The sequence below is a fragment of the Megalobrama amblycephala genome, linkage group LG22, assembly GCF_018812025.1.
Source record: "Megalobrama amblycephala isolate DHTTF-2021 linkage group LG22, ASM1881202v1, whole genome shotgun sequence".
In the NCBI taxonomy this organism is placed as follows: Eukaryota; Metazoa; Chordata; class Actinopteri; order Cypriniformes; family Xenocyprididae; genus Megalobrama; species Megalobrama amblycephala.
The window spans coordinates 13,439,062-13,460,155 of record NC_063065.1 but is presented as its reverse complement, the minus strand read 5'-3'; the positions used below and the strand labels follow the sequence as shown (position 1 = coordinate 13,460,155).

At 37.0% G+C, this 21,094-nt stretch overlaps 1 protein-coding gene across 12 annotated transcripts in view; it reads left to right on the top strand.

Annotated features, from left to right (window-relative positions):
• Positions 1 to 2,402: 2,402 nt before the first annotated feature.
• Positions 2,403 to 21,094, top strand: part of phldb2b (pleckstrin homology-like domain, family B, member 2b) — a 47,197-nt gene continuing 28,505 nt past the window's right edge. For 8 of the 12 annotated variants that reach the window (XM_048174276.1, XM_048174268.1, XM_048174271.1 and 5 more), the window contains exons 1-5: positions 2,403 to 2,730; positions 11,564 to 11,626; positions 11,695 to 11,818; positions 13,816 to 13,998; positions 18,985 to 19,104. In XM_048174276.1, coding sequence (XP_048030233.1) covers positions 2,707 to 2,730; positions 11,564 to 11,626; positions 11,695 to 11,818; positions 13,816 to 13,998; positions 18,985 to 19,104 — 514 coding nt within the window. In that variant the 5' untranslated portion in view covers positions 2,403 to 2,706. Of the gene's footprint in view, positions 2,731 to 11,563; positions 11,627 to 11,694; positions 11,819 to 13,815; positions 13,999 to 15,345; positions 16,492 to 18,984; positions 19,105 to 21,094 lie in introns of those variants that run through there. The other 4 variants (XM_048174275.1, XM_048174274.1, XM_048174272.1 and 1 more) reach the window with 3 other exon arrangements.

The following is a 21,094-nucleotide window of genomic DNA, read 5'->3' as shown; positions in this document are numbered from 1 at the left end:
CGGTTTTGTGCTTTTGTTCTTTTATGAGATTTTAAAGACAGTCGGTTTTGTTTCATTACAAGATTTCAATGATGGTCGGTTTTGTTCTTTTACGAGATTTCAATGATGGTCGGTTTTGTTCAGTTACAAGATCTCAGTGACGATCAGTTTTGTTCCTTCACAAGATTTCAATGATGGTCGGTTTTGTTAGGTTACAAGATCTCGATGGTCAGTTTTCGGCATCACTCGGTTTTGTTCGGTTACGAGATCTCAATGATGGTTGGTTTTCAGTGTCAGTCGGTTTTGTTCTGTCATGAGATTTCAAAGATGGTCAGTTTTATGCTTTTGTTGTTTTATGAGATTTCAAAGACACAGTTTTTTTTTCATTTTCGGTTTTGTTCCTTTTCAAGATTTCAATGATGGTCGGTTTTGTACAGTTACGAGATCTCAATGATGGTCAGTTGTGTTCCTTTGTTCTTTTACGAGATTTCAAAGACAGTCGGTTTTGCTTCATTACAAGATTTCAATGACGGTCGGTTTTAATTGGTTATGAGATCTCAATAACATCTGTTTTATTCGGTTACGAGATCTCAAAGATGGTCAATTTTGTTCCTTTATGAGATTTCAATGATGGTCAGTTTTGTTCGGTTACAAGATCTCAATGATGGTTGGTTTTCAGAATGACGGTCAGTTTTGTTTCTTTATGAGTTTTCAATGATGGTCAGTTTTGTTCGGTAACGAGATCTCAATGATGGTTGGTTTTCAGAATAACATTTGGATTTGTTGGTGTTTTGGAAGCTTTATTTGTAATGTAGCCAGTGTTTCTTTGTTTCAAATGTTCCAAACTTTAAATTAGATTTTGAATACCTGAATTTTAGTGGTCAAACTTTTAGACCCTTCTATCTCAATGGTTTTATATGTAATTCCAAGCCTTAAAAAACATCTTGCCAAAATTTTGATGAGCTCAAAACATAGTGACCTGGCCAGCTGCATTTTTAAACTATGACATTCTTTGTTCTTTCAATGAAAGTGTGCACCAGTGGTCTTTTAAAGGCCTTGACAAACAAAATTCCTTCTCTCCATCCTCTCTTTCACACTTTAGACTCTCCCTTTCTTCACTCCCACTTTATTTCTTTCCAGATCATGAAAGAATGTCAGGGGTTGTTTTTTCATGTCGGCAGCAATGCAGTAACTTAAATAAAGGGACACTAACTGCAGTGTAATTACACGCCGATGTGGCCTTGTGGGTAACGATTGCTACAGTGGACATGCTGCAATGTTTTCTCTAACTCACTTAACGCTCGTAGCTTCTGTCTTTTTGTTTGAGGGTTCTGCTGGGTTCTCCTGGGCTCCAGGGTGAAGGGAGGCTGTATGGGCAACACTGACCATCTGTGAACTGACCAAAGGTCATCCAGTTCTCCATTCCCTCTGTTTGTGCAGCTCATTTGGGGACTGTAAAGAGTAATGATGCATTTTTTGATGGAGTTTTAGGCAAATATACATGCCTAGAGCAGGTGACTCCAAGCATAACAGCATCTGAAACTGTATAAAACAAAGCTATTATTCTACCATTGCAGACAACCTTCACATAGACAGCTTGCTTATTTACTGAAAGGCATTTGTCCCGTTTCTGAGATAAGAAAACCATGGATGAGCGTGTGCTGGAGCATCCTGTTTACTAAAGAATTCAGCCACATGTGACCTCTAATCACAAACTGGATGTAGGGTGTGAACGACGGTGGGTGAGAATTTATGACACACATTGTAGACTCTGTATGTTAATTAAACAAATAGTTTTTCAGTGGATATTTTGAGTTGACAGCTGTAATTAACTTTTAGATAATTGTGAGAGGAGGAGGCTGGTTGATTTTATCATTGTTTATATCTTATCTTGTGTGTGTATGTATGTATGTTTTTTTTTTTTTTTTTAGGAATACCCTACATCATGGGAATAAAATGTACCCACAAAGATGGCAATATCCAAAATCCTTGTCCTTGTGGGGACATTTTTTTAGTCCTCATGAGGAAAACGTATAAATCATACTAAGTGATGCTTTTTTGAAAATGTAAAAATACAGAAAGTTTTCCATGATGAGGGTTAGGAGATAGAATATACAGTTTGTACATAAATATCATGTCTATGGAATGTCCCCACAAAACCCATGTGTGTGTGAGAGAGAGAGAAGTATTGGGGTTAGTAGCGAGTGTTACCATATTAAAAAAATAAACAGAAAACATTAAATTACATACATTTGTATTAAGAACATACTATCGATAATCTCTGTTCAATTTCATACTTGTTTTTTTAATGGCAGGTGAATGTTTTATCCTTTTTATCAACAAACAGTACACTGTCAGTGCTGGCTGAACTGCACGCGCCGGGAGATCAAATGCGCACGCGCACATCAGAGTACGGTCTAGTTCCAGCTGTTGCGCATTCCACAGCACAGCGGAGTCGCCGCTGGCCAAGAGCGACAGGACAGCGCCTTTAAGTCACCAAAGAGCCACAGGACTTGTTTAAAATCTTTGGAAATTAACTATTAGGATAAGATTGTTTCACTTGTTTTCGTTTTTATCAATAACTTTCGGCGGAGAGTTGGAGTTTTTAAAGAAGGGGAAATATTGGATAGGCTATCTTTTCTTTCTGTCATTTGGAAGCGCGCAGGATATTTGACGAAGAGCGCTGCGCACCTTCAGTAGTAAGTGTCTTTGGAGTTGCCTTTCAGGATGACAGACATCGTTAAGACAATGGTAAGACTTCATATCATTACACAAATAAACCTTGAAATAAACCTTTATTTAATGGAAGGTGACATTTTATTTTAAGTGTAATAACTCAAAATAAGCGCACAATGTGTCTGTCTATAGTGATTCTTAAATTAGGGACATTTACATGAAATTTTGGAAGATGAAACTTCTTTAGTCTATATTATCCATCTATGTGAATACATTTATGGTATTTGTGATGGATTTTTGTTATTGCAATGATAGTGATAGTGACGTCTAATGAAACTATCTGACTAGTTCGGTAATCAGCAAAAAAATGCTAACCTATAAAAATAAATCAATAATATTTAAAATATTGTGAATCAACTTAAACAAAATAATGTATACCAACAAAATTATTTTCATTTTACTTCTTCATCTTTCATTTCCACCATAAACTTTAAAAAAAATACTGTTTGAAAAACTGTAAAGTCTTCTTTATAAAAAAATATACAGGTAAATACCAAATTAATTTAAAATATTTTCTTTTTCAAGTGTCCCTAACTGAAGAATTGCTCAGTACATGTTTGCTTATGTCTAATGGTTAAATAAACTATAAATATGATAATATTTATTTTGGCTGCAGTTAATCTATGATCGACTCTTGGCACAAGCCACTGGCATGTGTTTTGTCTTTTGAATTCAAGATGGGCACTGAATCGTGACTCTGAACTGAGAGATTGGCATCATATAAACATCAAACACCAGAGACAATGAAATAGCCCACTTTTGAAACAACCTGAAAAAAAAACAAAGAACTTATGCTATGAGATGTCTCTGACAATGAAACTGAATCAATGAACAATGGAAAAATAATCAACCAGATTGAACAAACTGAACAAACAATTGAAGGTTTATAGTTGTTTTTGTACATTTTTGTATACTTAAATGACCCATCTAGTGTGTAAAAACAATAGCGAACCTTCAATCCAGATGTTATGGTTGTAAAAACACTATGACACTATGTGTCTGTGACACTCAGCACACAGTTGTTACATGCATAAGAGGAGCAATTACTTCATGAGTCACTGCGAGAGGATGAAAAGAATTAAACATGCAAACAGACACAGAGAGGGATTCTAGATGCTATAAGTGAACCAGATGCTGGACCTATCACTCATCACTTTTACAGTTGGGCTCAGGTGTGTTAACCTGTGATCTAGCTGACTCACAGAGCTCTCACTGGTGGACAGGTGTGAAATCATTGTTGAGTATGGTGCAGATGTTATAAGGACAGTAATTGCATGTGCTGAGTGATGATTCTGTCAATCGGTGTAACCTTTGCGACAAGACAAAAACATGAATGACGTCTGTTTGAATTCAAAAACACATCAGAGTCAGGTGATTCACTATGGTTCCAAAACAAGGTTTTCACAACAATGCCATAAAAGAACCACGTTGGGTTCCTCAAAGAATAGGTCTTTTGGGTTCTAATTCTTGGGTTCCTTTTACTGTGAAGAGAATTTTAATGATCAAAATAAACTTTTGTACAATGGAAATGTCCCATGGATATTAAAGGTTTTTTATGAAACCATAGATGCCAGTAAGGAAACCGGTTTCACAGACAAGGCTTAATCTAGTCTTAGACTGTTTTGTCTTAAGATGCTCATCAGTAATGTTTTTTTTTTTCTAAGGGCACGTTTATAAAAGGTACTTAAATGCCCTAATTGAACTAATGCCTAATTCTAGCTTAGTGTAAGCCCTGTCTGTGAAACCGGGCCTTCATTTTTTTTTTTATCCCTAAAAAGTCTTCAGTCTTTGATAATGTCTAAATATATATCCAAATGCAAAACCTATTAAAAGTGAGTAATTATGTCTGAAAATACTCTTATATGCAACTAGGGAATACACAACCCTATTTTTATATATGTATATATGTAGGGCTATGTTATTTAAATTTGCTTAATTTTTAACTTAATAGAGTGCCCCAGGGATGACGCGTTTTTGTAGGCCAACCCGGAAGTTAGCGGCGCGCGGGTTCCCTCGACTGAAAGCCTATTCATTTTTCCCATAGACTTTTGGAAAATCGCAGAAAATAAGCTCTGTGTTTAACAAAGGGTTATGACACTTACACATTTTGTCTATCAAGATAATCTTTACAAGTTAACACAACATTTATAGATTTTGAAGCCTAAATAAAGTCGTCAGATATAAAAGGCTAACAGTAGGCTATAAACGGACTACAGCACACCATGGTCGCGGATCAACGTCGTCACCACCAAGCGTCCTCAAACTTTATTTAGAAAACAACTCTATTTAAAAACATGCTCACTGATTATGATCTGCGCTGTGTATGAATACTTATCCACTTTTTCATGAGAAATGCTGTCCAAATGTCCCGTTTTTAATAATGACGTCTAAAGTCCCCGCCAAAGGAAGTCCCTTTTAGCAATTTGTTAGCAACCGCCGATTTGAAGACGCAGTAAAAGTTTAAAAAATCACAAGTGGGTTATAACTGGTGTGTTTTATGTCATAGATCAAAACGTGAAAGTATTTAGAGGCTTTGTTTACCACAGACCTTATTTCAGGCGATTTAGCAAAAACCCATTCAAAAAACCCATAGACTTTATGGCGTTGGAACCGGAAGTCCTAAAATGCTAACTCGCTTCCGGGTTTTGCCTACAAAAACGCGTCATCCCTGGGGCACTCTATTACTGCTTAATTGAAATCATTTTTTTAATATTTGTATTTTATATAGAAATAAATGGTGCATCATTTAATAATAAAGTACCAAGAAATCCCCTCAAAATACAAAATATTAAAGAATAAATATTATTGAAACAAAATATAGAACATTAATTTCAATATATTTTAATAAGAAGTAGGCTACTGAATTATGGTCATGAGGGCAGGTGGATTTAGTGAGTGTTAATTTATTGTCAAACTTTAGTTTTAATTTGTACTCTAGTCAAGTAAACAGACCTATTAAAGTGGCTTTACATGTAAAAAGCTCTTCGTATATAATGGTAATGGCTTCTTCAAAGAAATCTGTGCTTGAGAGGAACAGTGTTAAGATAATATTACGTAAGGTTTTGCAGCCTAATGTGGATTTCCTTATGGTTCTTATCCCTGCAGCCAGATGCAGCTGTAACAACATTCCACACTCTTTCATTTGTTAACTTTGGAATTTGGGGCTAATGACTTAAAAAGTCTTAATATGTTTTTTCAGACAAATTTAAAAATCTTGCATTATAATGGTGCAGGCGAATTATTTATTCAGTTCCTCAAGCTGTTAATTAAAAAACAATATCTGCAAGTCACGTTCACCCTACTGCCACAAACTGTTCCAAATAGCTGTTGTAATTACAGTCTTTATAGCTAATTATTGTTATTTTTAAACATAACAGCATTAATATCACCCTGCTACAACATAATGATTTTCAGTGGCCTGATAGTCAGTGAAAGACTAGAAGGGGAGGAAACTCAGAACAGAGAGTGGTTTGTCTACCTAACAGATCTCGCATCATTGAGTGTGTCCAGGGGAAGCAAGGGGGCTGCTTCAACCCTTCGTAAATGAGCTGCATGCCATGAAGGGAATCCCATATTAAGCTGAGGTCCAGGCACAATGAGATCATTGTCACATGTGACAGACTGGACTATACAAGCAGCGCTGCTTCATCACCTTTGAGAGATCAGATGAGCTTTCTATGCTGATATTGTTAAAGAGGCGAGTGCATGACCTTTAATCAAAAGATAATGACCTCTAATAAAAGGTAAGCATGTCATGGCATCTCTTTAACATGACACTATAAATTCAGAGCCAGAACAAAGCCTGCATTCATGCCGTATCTTGTATCTAAGGCTATATGTTCAGAATGGATATTTATAAATATCCCTTCATTTATTCTCTGTTAAACAAGTTATAATCATAGAGTGAATCTAAAAAAAACTTTAGTGTAATAGAAAGGCTTCATGGATGTTAAAGGTTCTTCATGGAACCATCAATGTCAACAAAGAAATTTTAAGAGTGGCAGTACACAGAAAGTAGTTAGTATTCCATTCTGAACATGGCCCCTATACGTAGGACAAAAAGATGAACCCAGCTATCACAACCAAGATCAGCCTACGCCAAACACATTTGGAAATGACCTGGAAAGCGACCATGTTTCTGCCAGAGATCGTGTTAGATCTGATGAGGGAAAGGAATGAAAACAGACAGAGGCTGACAGACAATTTCCCTTTTTAAATCTCCCACCCATCCGCCGAAACGCTAAACTTGTGTGTGGCTGACACCACCCGTCCTGCAGCTCTGGGCAAGACTTTGAAATGTGTGATCCCTCTTTGATCGTCCCATGTGCGTTACAGCTGAGCCGATGGAGTCGTCAGGAATGTCCTCCCACATCATGTCTTGCGTAAAGCACCAGGACTCAAAAAGCCCTTTGTGTCAAATTTTGGCCTTGCCTGCTCCTTCTGTTTCTTCATCATGGATCTGACGTCTCAATGATCTCGTAACACTTCTGTCTTTCTCTCCACAGTCTTATCTTTCATCCTCTCTCAGTGGCTCATAAAACAAATGTTGTTTTCAAATTAACACTCTCCCTCTTTTCCTTCCCCCATTTGATTTCTTTCCTGCATGTTAATAACCCACTGCAGTCTTTATGAAAGTTCTGGCTTCTTTGTTTGTTGTAGATGTCTGAACATGCCTGAACATTGCAGCTTTTACCTGCATCAAGAGGTCTTGACGATTAAAGCCATAGTCAGGGTCATCTAACAAAGATCCGCCTGTGTGTAAACAGCAAACCTGCCCTTATCGCCCCACAGCAGCCCACATCTTTAATCCTAAGAGCTGATTGGACAGAAAGGTGCTAGAGAGGAATGTAGCTGGTATTTTCATCCTGGGGTGACATACCTAAGTTGTTCTCAAAAGCAAAACACTGGGACATTCCTGCAGGAACACGTCTGTCTACCTGTCTGGAGAGAGAGCAAAGAAAGTTAAGGAAGGGGTTTATGGTTCATGTGCAGTTGTTGTTGAGCTATAAAATAGGTCATGTTATTATCAAGTGCCCTCTTGGGATGTGGCCAAAGGTGAACTTGGGGTCTTAAAGTTCTTTAAGGACTTAAAAGTTGAGCTTTTTTTTCAAGGGAATTAACCTTAATTTGAAATTTGATGATTAAAGCGTACAGCTCATGAAAGTCCAAAATCCAGTATCTCAAAATATTAGAATATTTCCTAAGATCAATCAAAAAATGGATTTTCAAAACAGTAAAGTTCAAGTTCTTTAAAGTATGTTGATTTGTACACTCAATACTTGGTCGGCAGCACATATTACAGCAAATGACTTGCTCCTAGCACAAATTACAGCATCAGTGAAGTGTGGCATGGAAGTGATCAGCCTGTGGCACTGCTGAGGCACTATTGAGCCTTCAGATCATCTGTATATTGTTGGATCGACTGTTTCTCATCTTTCTCTTGAAAATATCCCATAGATTCAGGGGTCAGGCATGTTTGCTGGCCAATAAAACACAGTAAAATCATGGTCAGCAAACCACTTGGAAGTGTTTTTTGCACTGTGGGCAGGTGCTAAAGTCCTGCTGGAAAAGGAAATCAGCATCTCCATAAAGCTTGTCAGCAGATGAAAGCATAAAGTGCTCCAAAATCTCCTGGAAGATGGCTGCATTGACTTTGCACTTGATAAAACACAATGGACCAACACCAGCAGATGTCACAGCCCCCCAAATCATTACTAACTTCAGAAACTTCACACTAGACTTCAAGCAGCTTGGATTCTGTGCCTCTCCAGTCTTCCTTCAGACTCTGGGACCATGATTTCAACATGAAATGCAAAATTTACTTTTATCTGAAAAGAGGACTTTCGACCACTGTTCACTGTCCAGTTCTTTTTCTCCTTAGCCCTTCTGACGTTGTTTCTGTTTCAGAAGTGGCTTGGTAGTCCTTTTCCTGAAGATGTCTGAGTGTGGTGACTCTTGATGCGCTGACTCCGGCTTCATTTGACTCTTTGTGAAGCTCTCCCAAGTGTTTGAATCGGCTTTACTTGACAGTATTCTCAAGCTTGTGGTCATCCCTGTTGCTTGTGCACCTTTGCCTACCCAATTTCTTCCTTCTAGTCAACTTTGCATTTAATATGCTTTGATACATCACTCTGTAAACAGCCACCCTATTCAGTAATGACATTCTGTGACTTACTCTCTTTGTGGAGGATGTCAATGATTGTCTCCTGGACCATTGCCATGTCAGCAGTCTTCCCCATTAGTGTGGTTTTAAAGAACAAGAGATACCCGGAATTTATACTGTAGGGATGGTCATTTAATGAAACTCAAATGTAAATATTCTAATAATTTGAGATACTGGATTTTGGACTTTCATTAGCTGTATGCTCTAATCAACAAATTAAAAAAAAACAAAAACAAAAAAACTTTTGAAATGTTTTACTTTACATGTAGGGAATCTAGTATAAATGAAAGTTTCATTTTTTAAAAATAATTTACAATAAAAAAAAAAGAACTTTTTCACAATATTCTAATTATATGACCAGCACCTGTATATAATGGTTTCAACAAAAACATTAAGAAGCACCTGTGTTAACACTGATAAAATGTTTCTTGAGCAGCAAATCAGAATGATTTCTGAAGGATCATGTGATACTGAAGTTGTCTGATGAAAGTTACAACATTTTGAAATATATTGAGACAGAAAATATATTTATTTGTATTTTCAATTGCAATAGTATTTCACAATATTACTGTTTTACTGTATTTTTGATCAAATAAATGCAGGGTTGTAAAGCATAAGAGACTTCTTTCGAAAACAATATAAAAATCTTACAGACCTCAAACTTTGAACATTATAGTGTACCTACGTAGACCTAAAAAAGTTTTACACATTTCCCATTCCTTATTTGTTTGATAAATATTTTATTGAGGCAAATTTAAATGACTATTTTATAAAGTAGCTTTATTAGTGTGCTAAATAAATAAAATAAAATGCAATTTTATGAACACTTAAAAAAAAAAAACATGACAGATCTAACAGATTCTGCAAGGGGTGTGTAAACTTATAGCAAGACTGTACTGCTAATATGTTGGTTAATATGATAAACAGAAGTAGTATAGAAGTATGGTTGTAGGTGCAATCTGATTGGACCCTGGCGTGTGGATTGGAAATGAGGGTTGTTGAACAGCAGTGACCTCATTCAGGATGTCAGTTTTGTATCTGAGGAAACGGAAACAGCGTGAGGCGGTAATGGTCAGATGTTCCTCTCAGGCTGAGCGGGAATGGCACATCAAACAGAGTATGGTGAGAATGCAATGGCTGTTTTCAGTATATGGCCACTTAAGGAACACTTAAATGTATTGCAAAATATAATATAAATATAATATATATAATCTAAATAAGCTCCTGCTCATGTTTTTAATGCATTGTAAGTAATACATTAAGTGTGTCTTTAGTGTCCAAATACATTTTGGGGCATCTGTATACATGTGTATGTGTTTGTGTGGGTGAGTAGGCTTAGTATCTAGGCCCCTCTCTATGGTAACTGCAACTCTAGGCTGTCAGCACCAAGTCAGGACCATTTCTCACTACATCTCCAGTGGCATGGTATGCCAAACACGCCCAATGGCTCGTGGGAAATAGTACACATGGAACATTCCTGCCTTTTCCTCCCACTTTCTTTTTTGCCCCTTTGGAATTGTTTTTCACACACATTCCAACCTATGTTACGTGTGGTGGCTGGATTAGAGAGTGTGAGTATGTTCACTCTGATGTTTATGGCCCTCAGGGGCTGTTTGTGAGTGTCTTTGTGGTATCTATCTTGTTACTGGAGTGCCATTTAACATAATAGCCTTTTCCTTACCTGGATACACTCAATGGTGTTTAAACTAGAACTGAAAGATAACCAGCAATTGTTTGCTAAACCATCATGTTGCAGTATTATTCAAAGGGTCAGTTCACCCAAAAATGAAAATTCAGTCATTAATTACTTACCCTCATGTCGTTCCATACCCGTAAGACCTTCGATCATCTTCTGAACACAAATTAAGATATTTTTGATGAAATCCGAGAGGTAAGATTGAACCACTGCAGACTTTCTTAACAATGTCTTTAGTACCTTTCTGGACCTTGAAAGTGGTGGTTAAATTGCTGTCTATGGACGAGTCATATACCTTTCGGTTTTCGTCAAAAATATCTTAATTTGTGTTCCGAAGATGAACGAAGGTCTTCCGGGTGTGGAACGACATGAGGGTGAGTAAAAAAAAAAAGATAATTTTGTCATTATTTGCTCACCTTCATGCTTTTCCAAACCTGTATTTTATTCTTCCACCCATGGAATGCAAACAAATTCTATAGAATGTTCATGTTGCTCTTCTCCATATATGAAAGTTAAAGGTTGCCATGCACTTATGAGCTCTAAAAAAGACACAAAAAAAAAGCACAATATACAAATATTAATAAAATATATAAATCTATAAAAGTACTCATGCACTATACTCCAGGACTTCTGAATCCACAGGTCTAAATTGAAGTCTATATTGACAGAAAAAATCTTTCAGATTTTTATTCATAAATTTCTATTCAGATATGCCGTATTGGTTATCACATGGAACATAGAAGGAATTTTGGGGTCAGTTTGGGTATTTTAATGAAATTAATACTTAATATCCTTATCTACATACACTACCATTCAAAAGTATGGAATAGTATGGAAAAGAGTAGTATTTGTGTTCCACTTATGAAACAAATCAAGTCTCTGAAGTAGGATTTAAGTCTATAAAGCAACTGACAATTACCTTCAAAGTTATACAACAAGTATGTGTATGTTTAAACATATCACACCTTTGTTCTCCTTGTGTGGTACAGGATACAGAGCCAAACTCCCCAGTGAGTGTCCTCGAGTCAGATCAGAGCCTTGGTTCTCCTAAGGTTAGTGGACCATTTGTTCAGCTTTTCTTTGAGGTCAGGACTGTTAATGCTCTAATGCTCTGTTTTAGAGTCCGCCACTGGACCTGATTGACACAGGAAAAGGACTGAAGGTACAAACGGCGACCCCTCACCTAGTCAGCCTGGGTAGCGGAAGGCTAAGTGTGGCCATTACTCTCCTACCTCTAAAGGAGGGTATGTGCTTTTCTCTCTGTTTGATTTTACCTATCTCTCGATCTCCCTCTCTCTCTCTCTCACACACACAAACTCAAATAACCATGAACAATGGCCTGCAAAGAATAGATCTGTAAATAATACCCTCTGTCTGTGCATGCCTTCATGAAACAGTGGATGCATGTGGCTTTTATTGTTAGTGCACTTCGGTTAGGGAAGAGAGTGGAAGGATGGGGATTTTCTGATGCAAATATTCCCGAAGCCAGAACCCAGTACGTCTTATTTAATCTTTACTTTAAAGAAACATATGAAGGCAGGAAGACAGATCCACCTGTCTCCAATAACGCACAGGTGTCAGGCTTCTTTTAATGACGCCCCATCTGCAAACATAAAGCTCCCGCTCATTCCTCACCCCTCTTATCATGGTCACCATGGTAAACGCTGGAATGCAATCTCAGAATGGCGCAGGAAATTAAGTGTGCAACCTATCAGAATAGAGTCAGGACAAGGAGTCAAGCTGACTTCCTCCCAGTGGGACTGAGTAATAAAGTCACAAGTATTACAGTACCGCCATAGTGCTGGACACACACAAAGCCTGATTTAAACTTGCTATTTTAAGGTAGTCTAATTATGTTTGGTATAAAAAGAGCAAATATTTGACCATATTCGTTAGTAATAGACTGTGAGGTGTTGAAGTAAAACTGAATGGGGGCGATTTGCGTCACTGGTTGAGTATGTGAGCCAGCAGAGGTCAGAGAAGAGTGGAAATGTAAAACAAAAACACACACATCATTCATTGGAATAGTACATCTCCATGCCAGCAACATGACACCAGACTAAAATTGGCACAAATGCCACAAATAAAACATAATTTACATTATAATTTGAAATTTAGTAGGCACTGGTGAAAGTGCAAAAGATTTTGTATGAGTCTGTATGCATTCCAGTCAGTGAATTCATGAAGTGGCATAGTTACTCACAATTTTAGAGCTCGAACAAGTGTATCCTGCATATTAGAGGAAAAAATAATATTTCAATCCTTTCACGTTAGCTAGACAAACTTTGCATTTCCTAACAAAACTTTTGCGTTCACTTGCAAAACTTTTGCAAAGTTTCTCGGGGGAATGCAAAAGATTTGTGAGCAATAATTTTTCTTCTCATGTCATAATTTTTCCATCATAACGTCCCCTTAAGGGCTCCCGTAATGTGTACTTAAAGGGATAGTTCACCCAAAAATTAAAATTATCCCATGGTGTCTATGACTATCTTCTTTCAGACAAACACAATCAGAGATATATTTTAAAATATCCAGGCTCTTTCAAACTTTATAATGGTACTGAATAGGGGGCGAGATTTTGAAAAAAAAAAATGAATCCATCCATCATAAAAATAATCCATACGGCTCCAGGGGGTTAATAAAAGCCTTCTGAAGTGAAATGATGGGTTTTTGTAAGAAAAAATATCCATATTTAAAACTTTATTAATGATAATAACTAGCTTCCGGCAGACACATCGATTTGTTATGGAACAAACCTGTAACCCCTGACCCGACGCATGACGCAGTGACCAACGTGGAAGCACACAGGATAGAGCAAAACAAAACACCGGTAATGAATTAGAAGTCTAAAATGAGAAATTTTGAAGAGAAATGTTGGAGGATTTTCATATAAGAGGAGCTTCAGCCATATTTGTTTAAACCGCGAGAGGCGTCTAAGCTTACGATACTCCTACATCCACCGTCATACATCGCGTCAGGAGTTACTCATTTGGTGTAAGTCGACTTGCGCAGTATGCGTACAGTCGTCTGCCAGATGTTAGTTATTTTAGTTTATAAAGTTTTAAATATGGATATTTTTCTTATAAAAGCCGCTTCAGAAGGCCTTTGGAGCCATAGACAGACCATACTGCATAACTACAAATGCATTTATTTACAGTCTTTACACTTAAGATTATTTTAAACCAATCTCACAGAAGCACTAAACGCTTCAAACTTAATATTTATATGATTTTTATTACAGGAGTGACACTCATAGGCCGTGACGATGCCCCTGTACCTCAGGACATCACTATCGAGGGTCCCGGCATTGAAGCAGAACACTGCAGGATTGAGAACAGAGGAGGGGTTGTCACTCTTGACCCATGCGGACACCTTTGTTCACTTGATGGAGTCCCCGTTACCAGACCCACACAACTCACGCAAGGTAACCACAACAGAATTATGACTGCATTTGAAAAAAAGTGCAAAATGCATTTACGGCAAAGAACCATCATGCATTGCATGCATGTTTTTGTTTCTTTGCTTTGGAAAACACAGGGTCTGAGTAAATTAAAAGGGGAAGAGGTTTATGACCTGGGAATGAAGTGTGCTATGTATTGGAAATGTGTCTTTGCAGCAGGGTTTTGGTTTTGGACGTCACTCAGAGTTTAATTGGTGTGGTTTTGGATCTTTTCTTAATGCGACACTGTGACTCAGAGCTTCCAGAAGCGTTAGAGTAAGCTACCGAGCTCAGCTTTTCAACCCAAGGTTGTATTTTTCCTTAATTCCTGCATTCTTTAGCCTCACCGAGTTCCTCAACAAATGATCCATCATTCTCTATGCGCTTATTTTCTTTCACATCTCAGTGAGAGCGAGTCAGATAAACATTTACCAGACTTATTCTGACACTCTTCAGTCATGAACTGCAAATATTGACAGCATTGCGAGATGTGTCCTCAACTTCTGTCTTTGTTTCTGTTGGAGGGAATGTCAACAGGCACCACTGTGATGCAAATGAAGACAAATTTCTTTTCGTTTTTGAATGTTTTTAGAAAAGAGACCAGTTGTGGAGGAACTCATATTATACATCTGCAATACAACAAGCAGCCACATGCTAGTTAAAAGGATGCTCTGTCAATGAGAATAAGAAGCATATTTGAGGCTAACCTCCCCTAACTCTACATGCTTTGAACACAGAAGTTATAGGGCTGGTAATAATCAGCAGAGCTCAGTTAGAGGTCTATTCCACCTCCAACACTCACTGTGACGCAACAAGTGCCGTCACGTCTGCCTGAGCAATTGCAAAACTTCATTTGATTGGCAAATCCTTGATTGGTGTCAGACTCAATCTATTATTAGACTGTTCCAGACTATGTAAGTCTGTTGGGTAGTTATCTAATCCTGACTAAGGTGTCTGGTATGTAAACAGCAGAAACCCATTATTGAAAACAGACCGCTGAGTGGTCTTACTTTTAAGAGTTTAAAAATATATATCAAATATATAGCCATATACTTTGTAGAAAAATGTTTGATTTATTCAAAATGTTACTTGTAGTCAATCATATGTTCAAAAAACATTTTTATTTGTGTTGTAGCTTTCTAGAAAGTTTTTCTTCATCACTATCTTCTTAAGTTTGCACGCTGGTTGTATGGAATTACTTTCTAAGAACAATATTTAATATCAAAAGTGCTATACAAATACATTTTTTAAAATGTTTCTCTTGTATTCTAATAATAATATTTTTTATTAATAATTCCAACCTGAACTTTTAATGTTACTATGTTACGAGGAGGCAATTTCATATTAATTCGTACAATGTGAATCATACAAAAATTTACGATTATTATGAAAAAATTAAGCATGAAGGTCAACCTTTAACCCTACCCCTAAACATAGGGCGTAAGAAGATCATTCAAAAAATTAAAAGAGATTGTACGAATTCATACCAACTATAGCCACCAATTCACCAAAACATAAAATAGTAATTAATTACCATGAGATTATGTCGATAATTACAATTTAATGTCAGAAACAATATATTATCTTACACTTTTTTATAAATATGTCTGTATACTGTATGTGAAAACATATAATGCATTTATATTTTAGAAAGGGTGTTCCTCATCTCATATTTTGGAAGTTCTTGTCATTAAAAGTCTATTTTATACATACATCATACATTTTGTGCAGTTGACCTGAGCCAGACTGAAATCAGATTTCTCATTGTCTGCACCATCATGATTGATGAAGGCTGGGAGTTTTGTACTGACATCCCCATGATGATGATGATGTGGAGAGGTCAGAAAATTAAACAAGATTATGTTCAGTCTTGAGCAAGAGGAACAATTGATTTCTGTTTAAGTCAGAGTTGCACAAATGATTACTCAACAAGAAAATCCTGCAGAGGGCAGGAAAAATATCTTTTGATAAACATTTTTGATTCTATAATTTAGATTTTATATAGTGTTTCTTCTCCTCTAAACGTTCCACAGTGTTTCTCTCAGGTAACTTTATCTCTGAGTAGGTAGACAAAGAAAATGGAGGGGGTGGGGTTAAGTCACCCCTTTCACTAACATTTCAAGCGTTTGCTTTTGCAAACTTCAAACAAATTTCAAGATTATCAATGTTCATGTTATGCATCTTTGAAACGCTTAATTATAAGCATTGACTTACTTTGAAATACGAGTTACAACTTCAGTGAAATAGCTGGACTTCCCTCTTATGTTGTACTTGAGTATGTAAAGAGCACCTCCCCTTTAGGTTGGGTTTGGAGCGTTTGCTTTATTCTGACTGACCTCAGGAGAAGAGGAAAGTGAAGCGGTCGCGTGAGACGCGCGCGCGTTTGACACAGTGTCATGGTTTTCGGCGTGAAGCACTAATTGACTGCAGAACTCCGCTCATGCTTCGAGGTACTAGCTCAATGTGACTTCCTGAAAGGTTTGTTTTCCTTTCTTATGTCGTTTTCTTTCAGCAAATTGGTTGGATATGTGGTTTAGACTTTTACATTGAATCTACACTGCAGGTCAGGGACGCGAACGCTGATCAACGAAGCCGCATACGTGCTAGTTCACGGCATCGTAGTGTCACGTCATGGTGTCACTTATTTTTTAATTAGTAAAACTTTGTTTTTGGATCTGCTTGTAAGCGTAAGCCTACTAATATTTATCTTTATTTTTTATGATGTCATAATTAAAAAAATATATACATGTAAATATTTAACCTGTTAATTTATTTTCATGCGTGACCATGGAGCAACACTTTTATAATATTCCCACATTTGTCTGTTACAAATAAAAGTAGTTTAGAAATCCACAGGTTATCTGTCAGCCTGACACATTGTCAGTCAGGGTTGTTTTTTGAATGAATTTGTGATAATCAAATAAAAAAAATATTTAAATATGTATTTTTAAATATTTAAGCCACCCCCGTTTCATTTTAATTCAAAATGGGAAATATGTAGGTGGTATTATTTTACATTAATGAAGTTTTTGATGCCATTCAAGTTTGATTAGGCCTACTGCATGCATACATTAAATTGTTTTACAGTATCATATGGTTGTGTGCTGTTGTATTGTTGCTTTCTGTTAGTGATATTTGCATGCCAGCACATGAACTGTGACCCTTATGTTTCCTGAGCAAAAGGCCAGATATGATTTCCTTCTTCTTAATTATCAAATAACATTTACCTAATATCCATGCTATGATCTTAACTGTTTCTCCCCTCTAATTTATAGCGATAAACAGATGTATTAAATGTTTTATTGTACCAGAAGATTGTTTCCTTGTGGTGCTGGGCTAATCCAATAATTTGAGCAGGGAAGTGTTCATAAAGTAACATGCACATTTGATTATACGATCAAAGGGATCTTATTTTTAATCCAAGCCTGACTTTAAAAGAGAGAGTTTATAAGATAAAGCAGCTGTGTTTGTGGATTCATTTGTGGGGCAGAAGGGCAGGAAAGGACTTGCTATAAACTACAAGTGTAAACTTTCATGAAAGTCTTGGAAACATTTTTATGAACCTACACAAATGTATTCTGCATGAAAGTAGATGAAACAGATTTGCAATACAGTCACCTTGGCTGCCAAGCTTAGATGTGTACATCTTTATTCTTTTGAAAGTGTATTTATTTAGCCTTAGGAGCACAGCTGTGTAGACTAAACACTTACGAGTGTGTGCGCACGCACACGTGTGCCTGTTTATGTTTCTTTTTCATGACTGCAGAGTGTTGCTCTGGACGTGTTATGCCTATGGAAGTGACTGACTCAGGGTTTTATTTTCCTGCACCTTGTGTCCATCTGTTGTTATGAAATCGGTGCATCCCGCAGCTCAAGCTGTATTAGTCCATTCTGTGACACATTAAAGAGAAGGCCAGAGAAAGCTTTGAAGAAATGTTCTGCCAGTGTACCAAACCCTGGAATGTGTGAGGCAGATTTAGAAGACTGAATGTCAGGGGTTTGGCATGTTAATGACACAAAAGCCTGGATATTTGTAGCATCAGTGAGTAAAAAGTGCTGGACAAACACATGCACTGTAAAGAAATTTCCACCTACTTCAACTTAAAGTCTTAAGTTCAGTTGCTGCCTTATTTTTAAGTGCAGTCAAATTGGCTGTACAAGTCATTTCAACTTTTTTTTTTTAGTTGAATCTTGTATATCTTAAATTTTGAAATAGGTTACTTTAGTTGGATTTGTTAAAGTAATGGAAAAACACGTCGCCATGACTTATTGATCTTATGTTTAACAGTGTGGAGACATTTTGTGCACAACTGGGCTGAAACTTACTTTCATGAGGCTTCTGCAAAGCTTCTCATGCATTGAAATTCATTGATAATTTACAGACAGTTCCCATTCAAAATCCTTGTTTTGATGGAATTGTTTTCTTCTTAAGCTCACACAAATTCAGTCAGCTTTTACATCCAGCAAAAAAAAAAAAAAAAAAAAAAAGACCACTGAGGCAAATATTTTGGGGTTTCACTGAGGAGGAAAAAGAGGTCCTACATATTTTCCATGAGCTGTTATTCCTCTTTCTATGACTTTTTTTCCGGGCTCGCATCCATCTGCTATTCTGTGGTCTCTGATTTCAGATTAGTGGAAAGAACAGATCCAGACCCTCAGGATGTAGTACTGTATACTAAAACAAAATGAGGAAAAAAATTTATGTATAAGTCAGTTTGTATGATGAAACAAGCTTTTCAAATTCAGTATGTGTAGCCATGTTGAGTAACAACGTGAATAATTGAATTATGTAGTTAAAAGATTCATTTTAAAGTGGTTTAGTGTTTTGAAGACTTCTGTGTTATTTCACATTTCAGTTTCCCCTTTGTCTTATAGTGCTGACGTTTTCAATGGACTGTGGATTTGAGTGACATGAACACTAATCTTGTCTTTCTCAGATTGATCTGTGTGTTTATTTTCCTTTCTCTGCAGGTTACACACTCTGTCTGGGTAAATCCTATATCTTTCGCTTTAACCATCCCGAGGAGGCCAACCGTATGAAAAGCATGCTTCCTCAGAAGAGTCCCGTCTCTCCGCTGGTGTACAGCACAGGTATCCTCTGCTTCTTCTAAGTGTTTCAACTTATACCATCTATATCATCTTTCTTTAACTATCCATCTTTTGCACCTAACCCCCCTCAGGAACTGAAACCACTGATCTTTTGTACACACACAGCCTGTAATGTATCCCATATCACAACATGCCAGCTCATCATCCATGGAGGATCTTCTCTGTCTGTGTGTGTGTAATACATGGTTTCAGTTACCTGTCACAGCTCTTTTTTTTACAGTCTGCAAAAGGATCCTCTAAACCTTTGATGTAGCAGAACTCTTTTAAGAGTGCTAAATGTCTATTTCACAGACAAGGCATCTTTACACAGCCGAGTTAAGGCTGCTCGGAGCAATCTCTGCTCCAATTTCTGTGTAAATATGCACTTGTAAAGCAGTAGTAAAATATACCAGCTCTGACCCACCTCAGCCCCTAGTATCAGATTAAAAAAAATAGATTTTTTTACTATTTCACATGTTTTCTGAAAAAATGTTTGTGCAAATTCCTATAAGCCTGTAAATTTAAATCTGTAATTATCTTTATAATCATATATTAATATTTGAAATATTTTTCTGTAAATGCATTTGATTTGTGAATGCATTTGTATAATTTTATTTATATGATTTATTTACAGATTTTTAGTTTTATTTAATTTTTAATTTTTTTTTTTTATTAATTTAATTGCTGGATTAAACTCTAACCCAAACACTGAACGAGAATTTATATTCATTCATGAATGACTTTTACCGTTAAGTATATCCCCAAGGAAAATTTTGCCAGATTTAGCTAACTAACTCTAGTATATCTAAGTAAACCCAGGGAGCCAGTCTGTCTTGTGGAATGTGTGATCTGTACACAGATGTGGTTTGGATTCACCCTGTTGATTGATTGAACGTTTTGAGTGAGGTGTAGAGAGTGACATAAATCATACCACCTCCTCTCAGTCTTTCTCTCGCTCTCACACTGTGTTGCTAGACAGCAGGAATGAATCTCCACATAAACAAATGTGCACCCACTCACTCAAAGTGCATCGTACATAGTAAACCTGGGAAAAACAAACACTCTAGGACTCACTTTGCTCACTATAGTGGTATAAGGTAAACTTTAACCCTTATGTTGCTGTCTAGTTGGTTTATAGTGATTAGGGTCTACCATTGTGGTATATACATCAGCATGCATCGGTTTCTTAAGGTAGCTATAAAGAGTGAAGCTTGTTGCTCAATGGTGAGCCAGAACCTCCCCATGTATGGTCAAAGTTTGTGTGATCTTGCATGCCTTTCCTTTAACCCTGTCATCCTTGTGATTTCTGGTCTATTTCCTTCGTTACCTTCACGTGAAAGATTCTTCCATGATTTAAGCTCTGCTCCAGCCAAATGTACGCACGCGCACCTTAAAGAGATAAAGGGATTTTTCTTGGCATGTGCAGGTTCGTGTGTTTTATGAGCATTCACGTCAGTCATTTGAAGCGAGATTTCTTTGATCTTCGCTCTCTTGGCACGTGGCGGATTGAACCTTACCTCTCGTCCAGAAAGCAGATGAGAAAAGTGTGTCTGTGAAGGAGGGTGATAGAATAGCAAACCTAGAGGCCAAATCAAACAGTGCCGTCTTTGCACTCCTGGCTTGACTCATTGTGCAATATTTTGTATGGAGTGACTTTGGTCAGTTTCTGTTTCTGTTTCTAGAAAATTTTAGATTTTAGTCAGTATCGGTTTTTAGAAAATGTCTTAACTGCTAGTCAAGTTTATGTTAGTTTAAGCAGTAGAGCCAATAGGAATAGTTTGACAGCAAGGCGGACAGGCTTAATTTTTTTTTTTATCCCTGAAGGAGAACTGAAGATCTTTTTGTTCCAGGTCATTGCAGGTCAAATGAGTCTCAGGTACAACAGTCAGAGCTCCCTGTACTCCTGCAAACAATTAAAGCAATTCCAGGAGTTAACAATGGCCAAGCAGACAGTTATATAACTCTTCATAACCACTTTCTCATGCTTGTAATA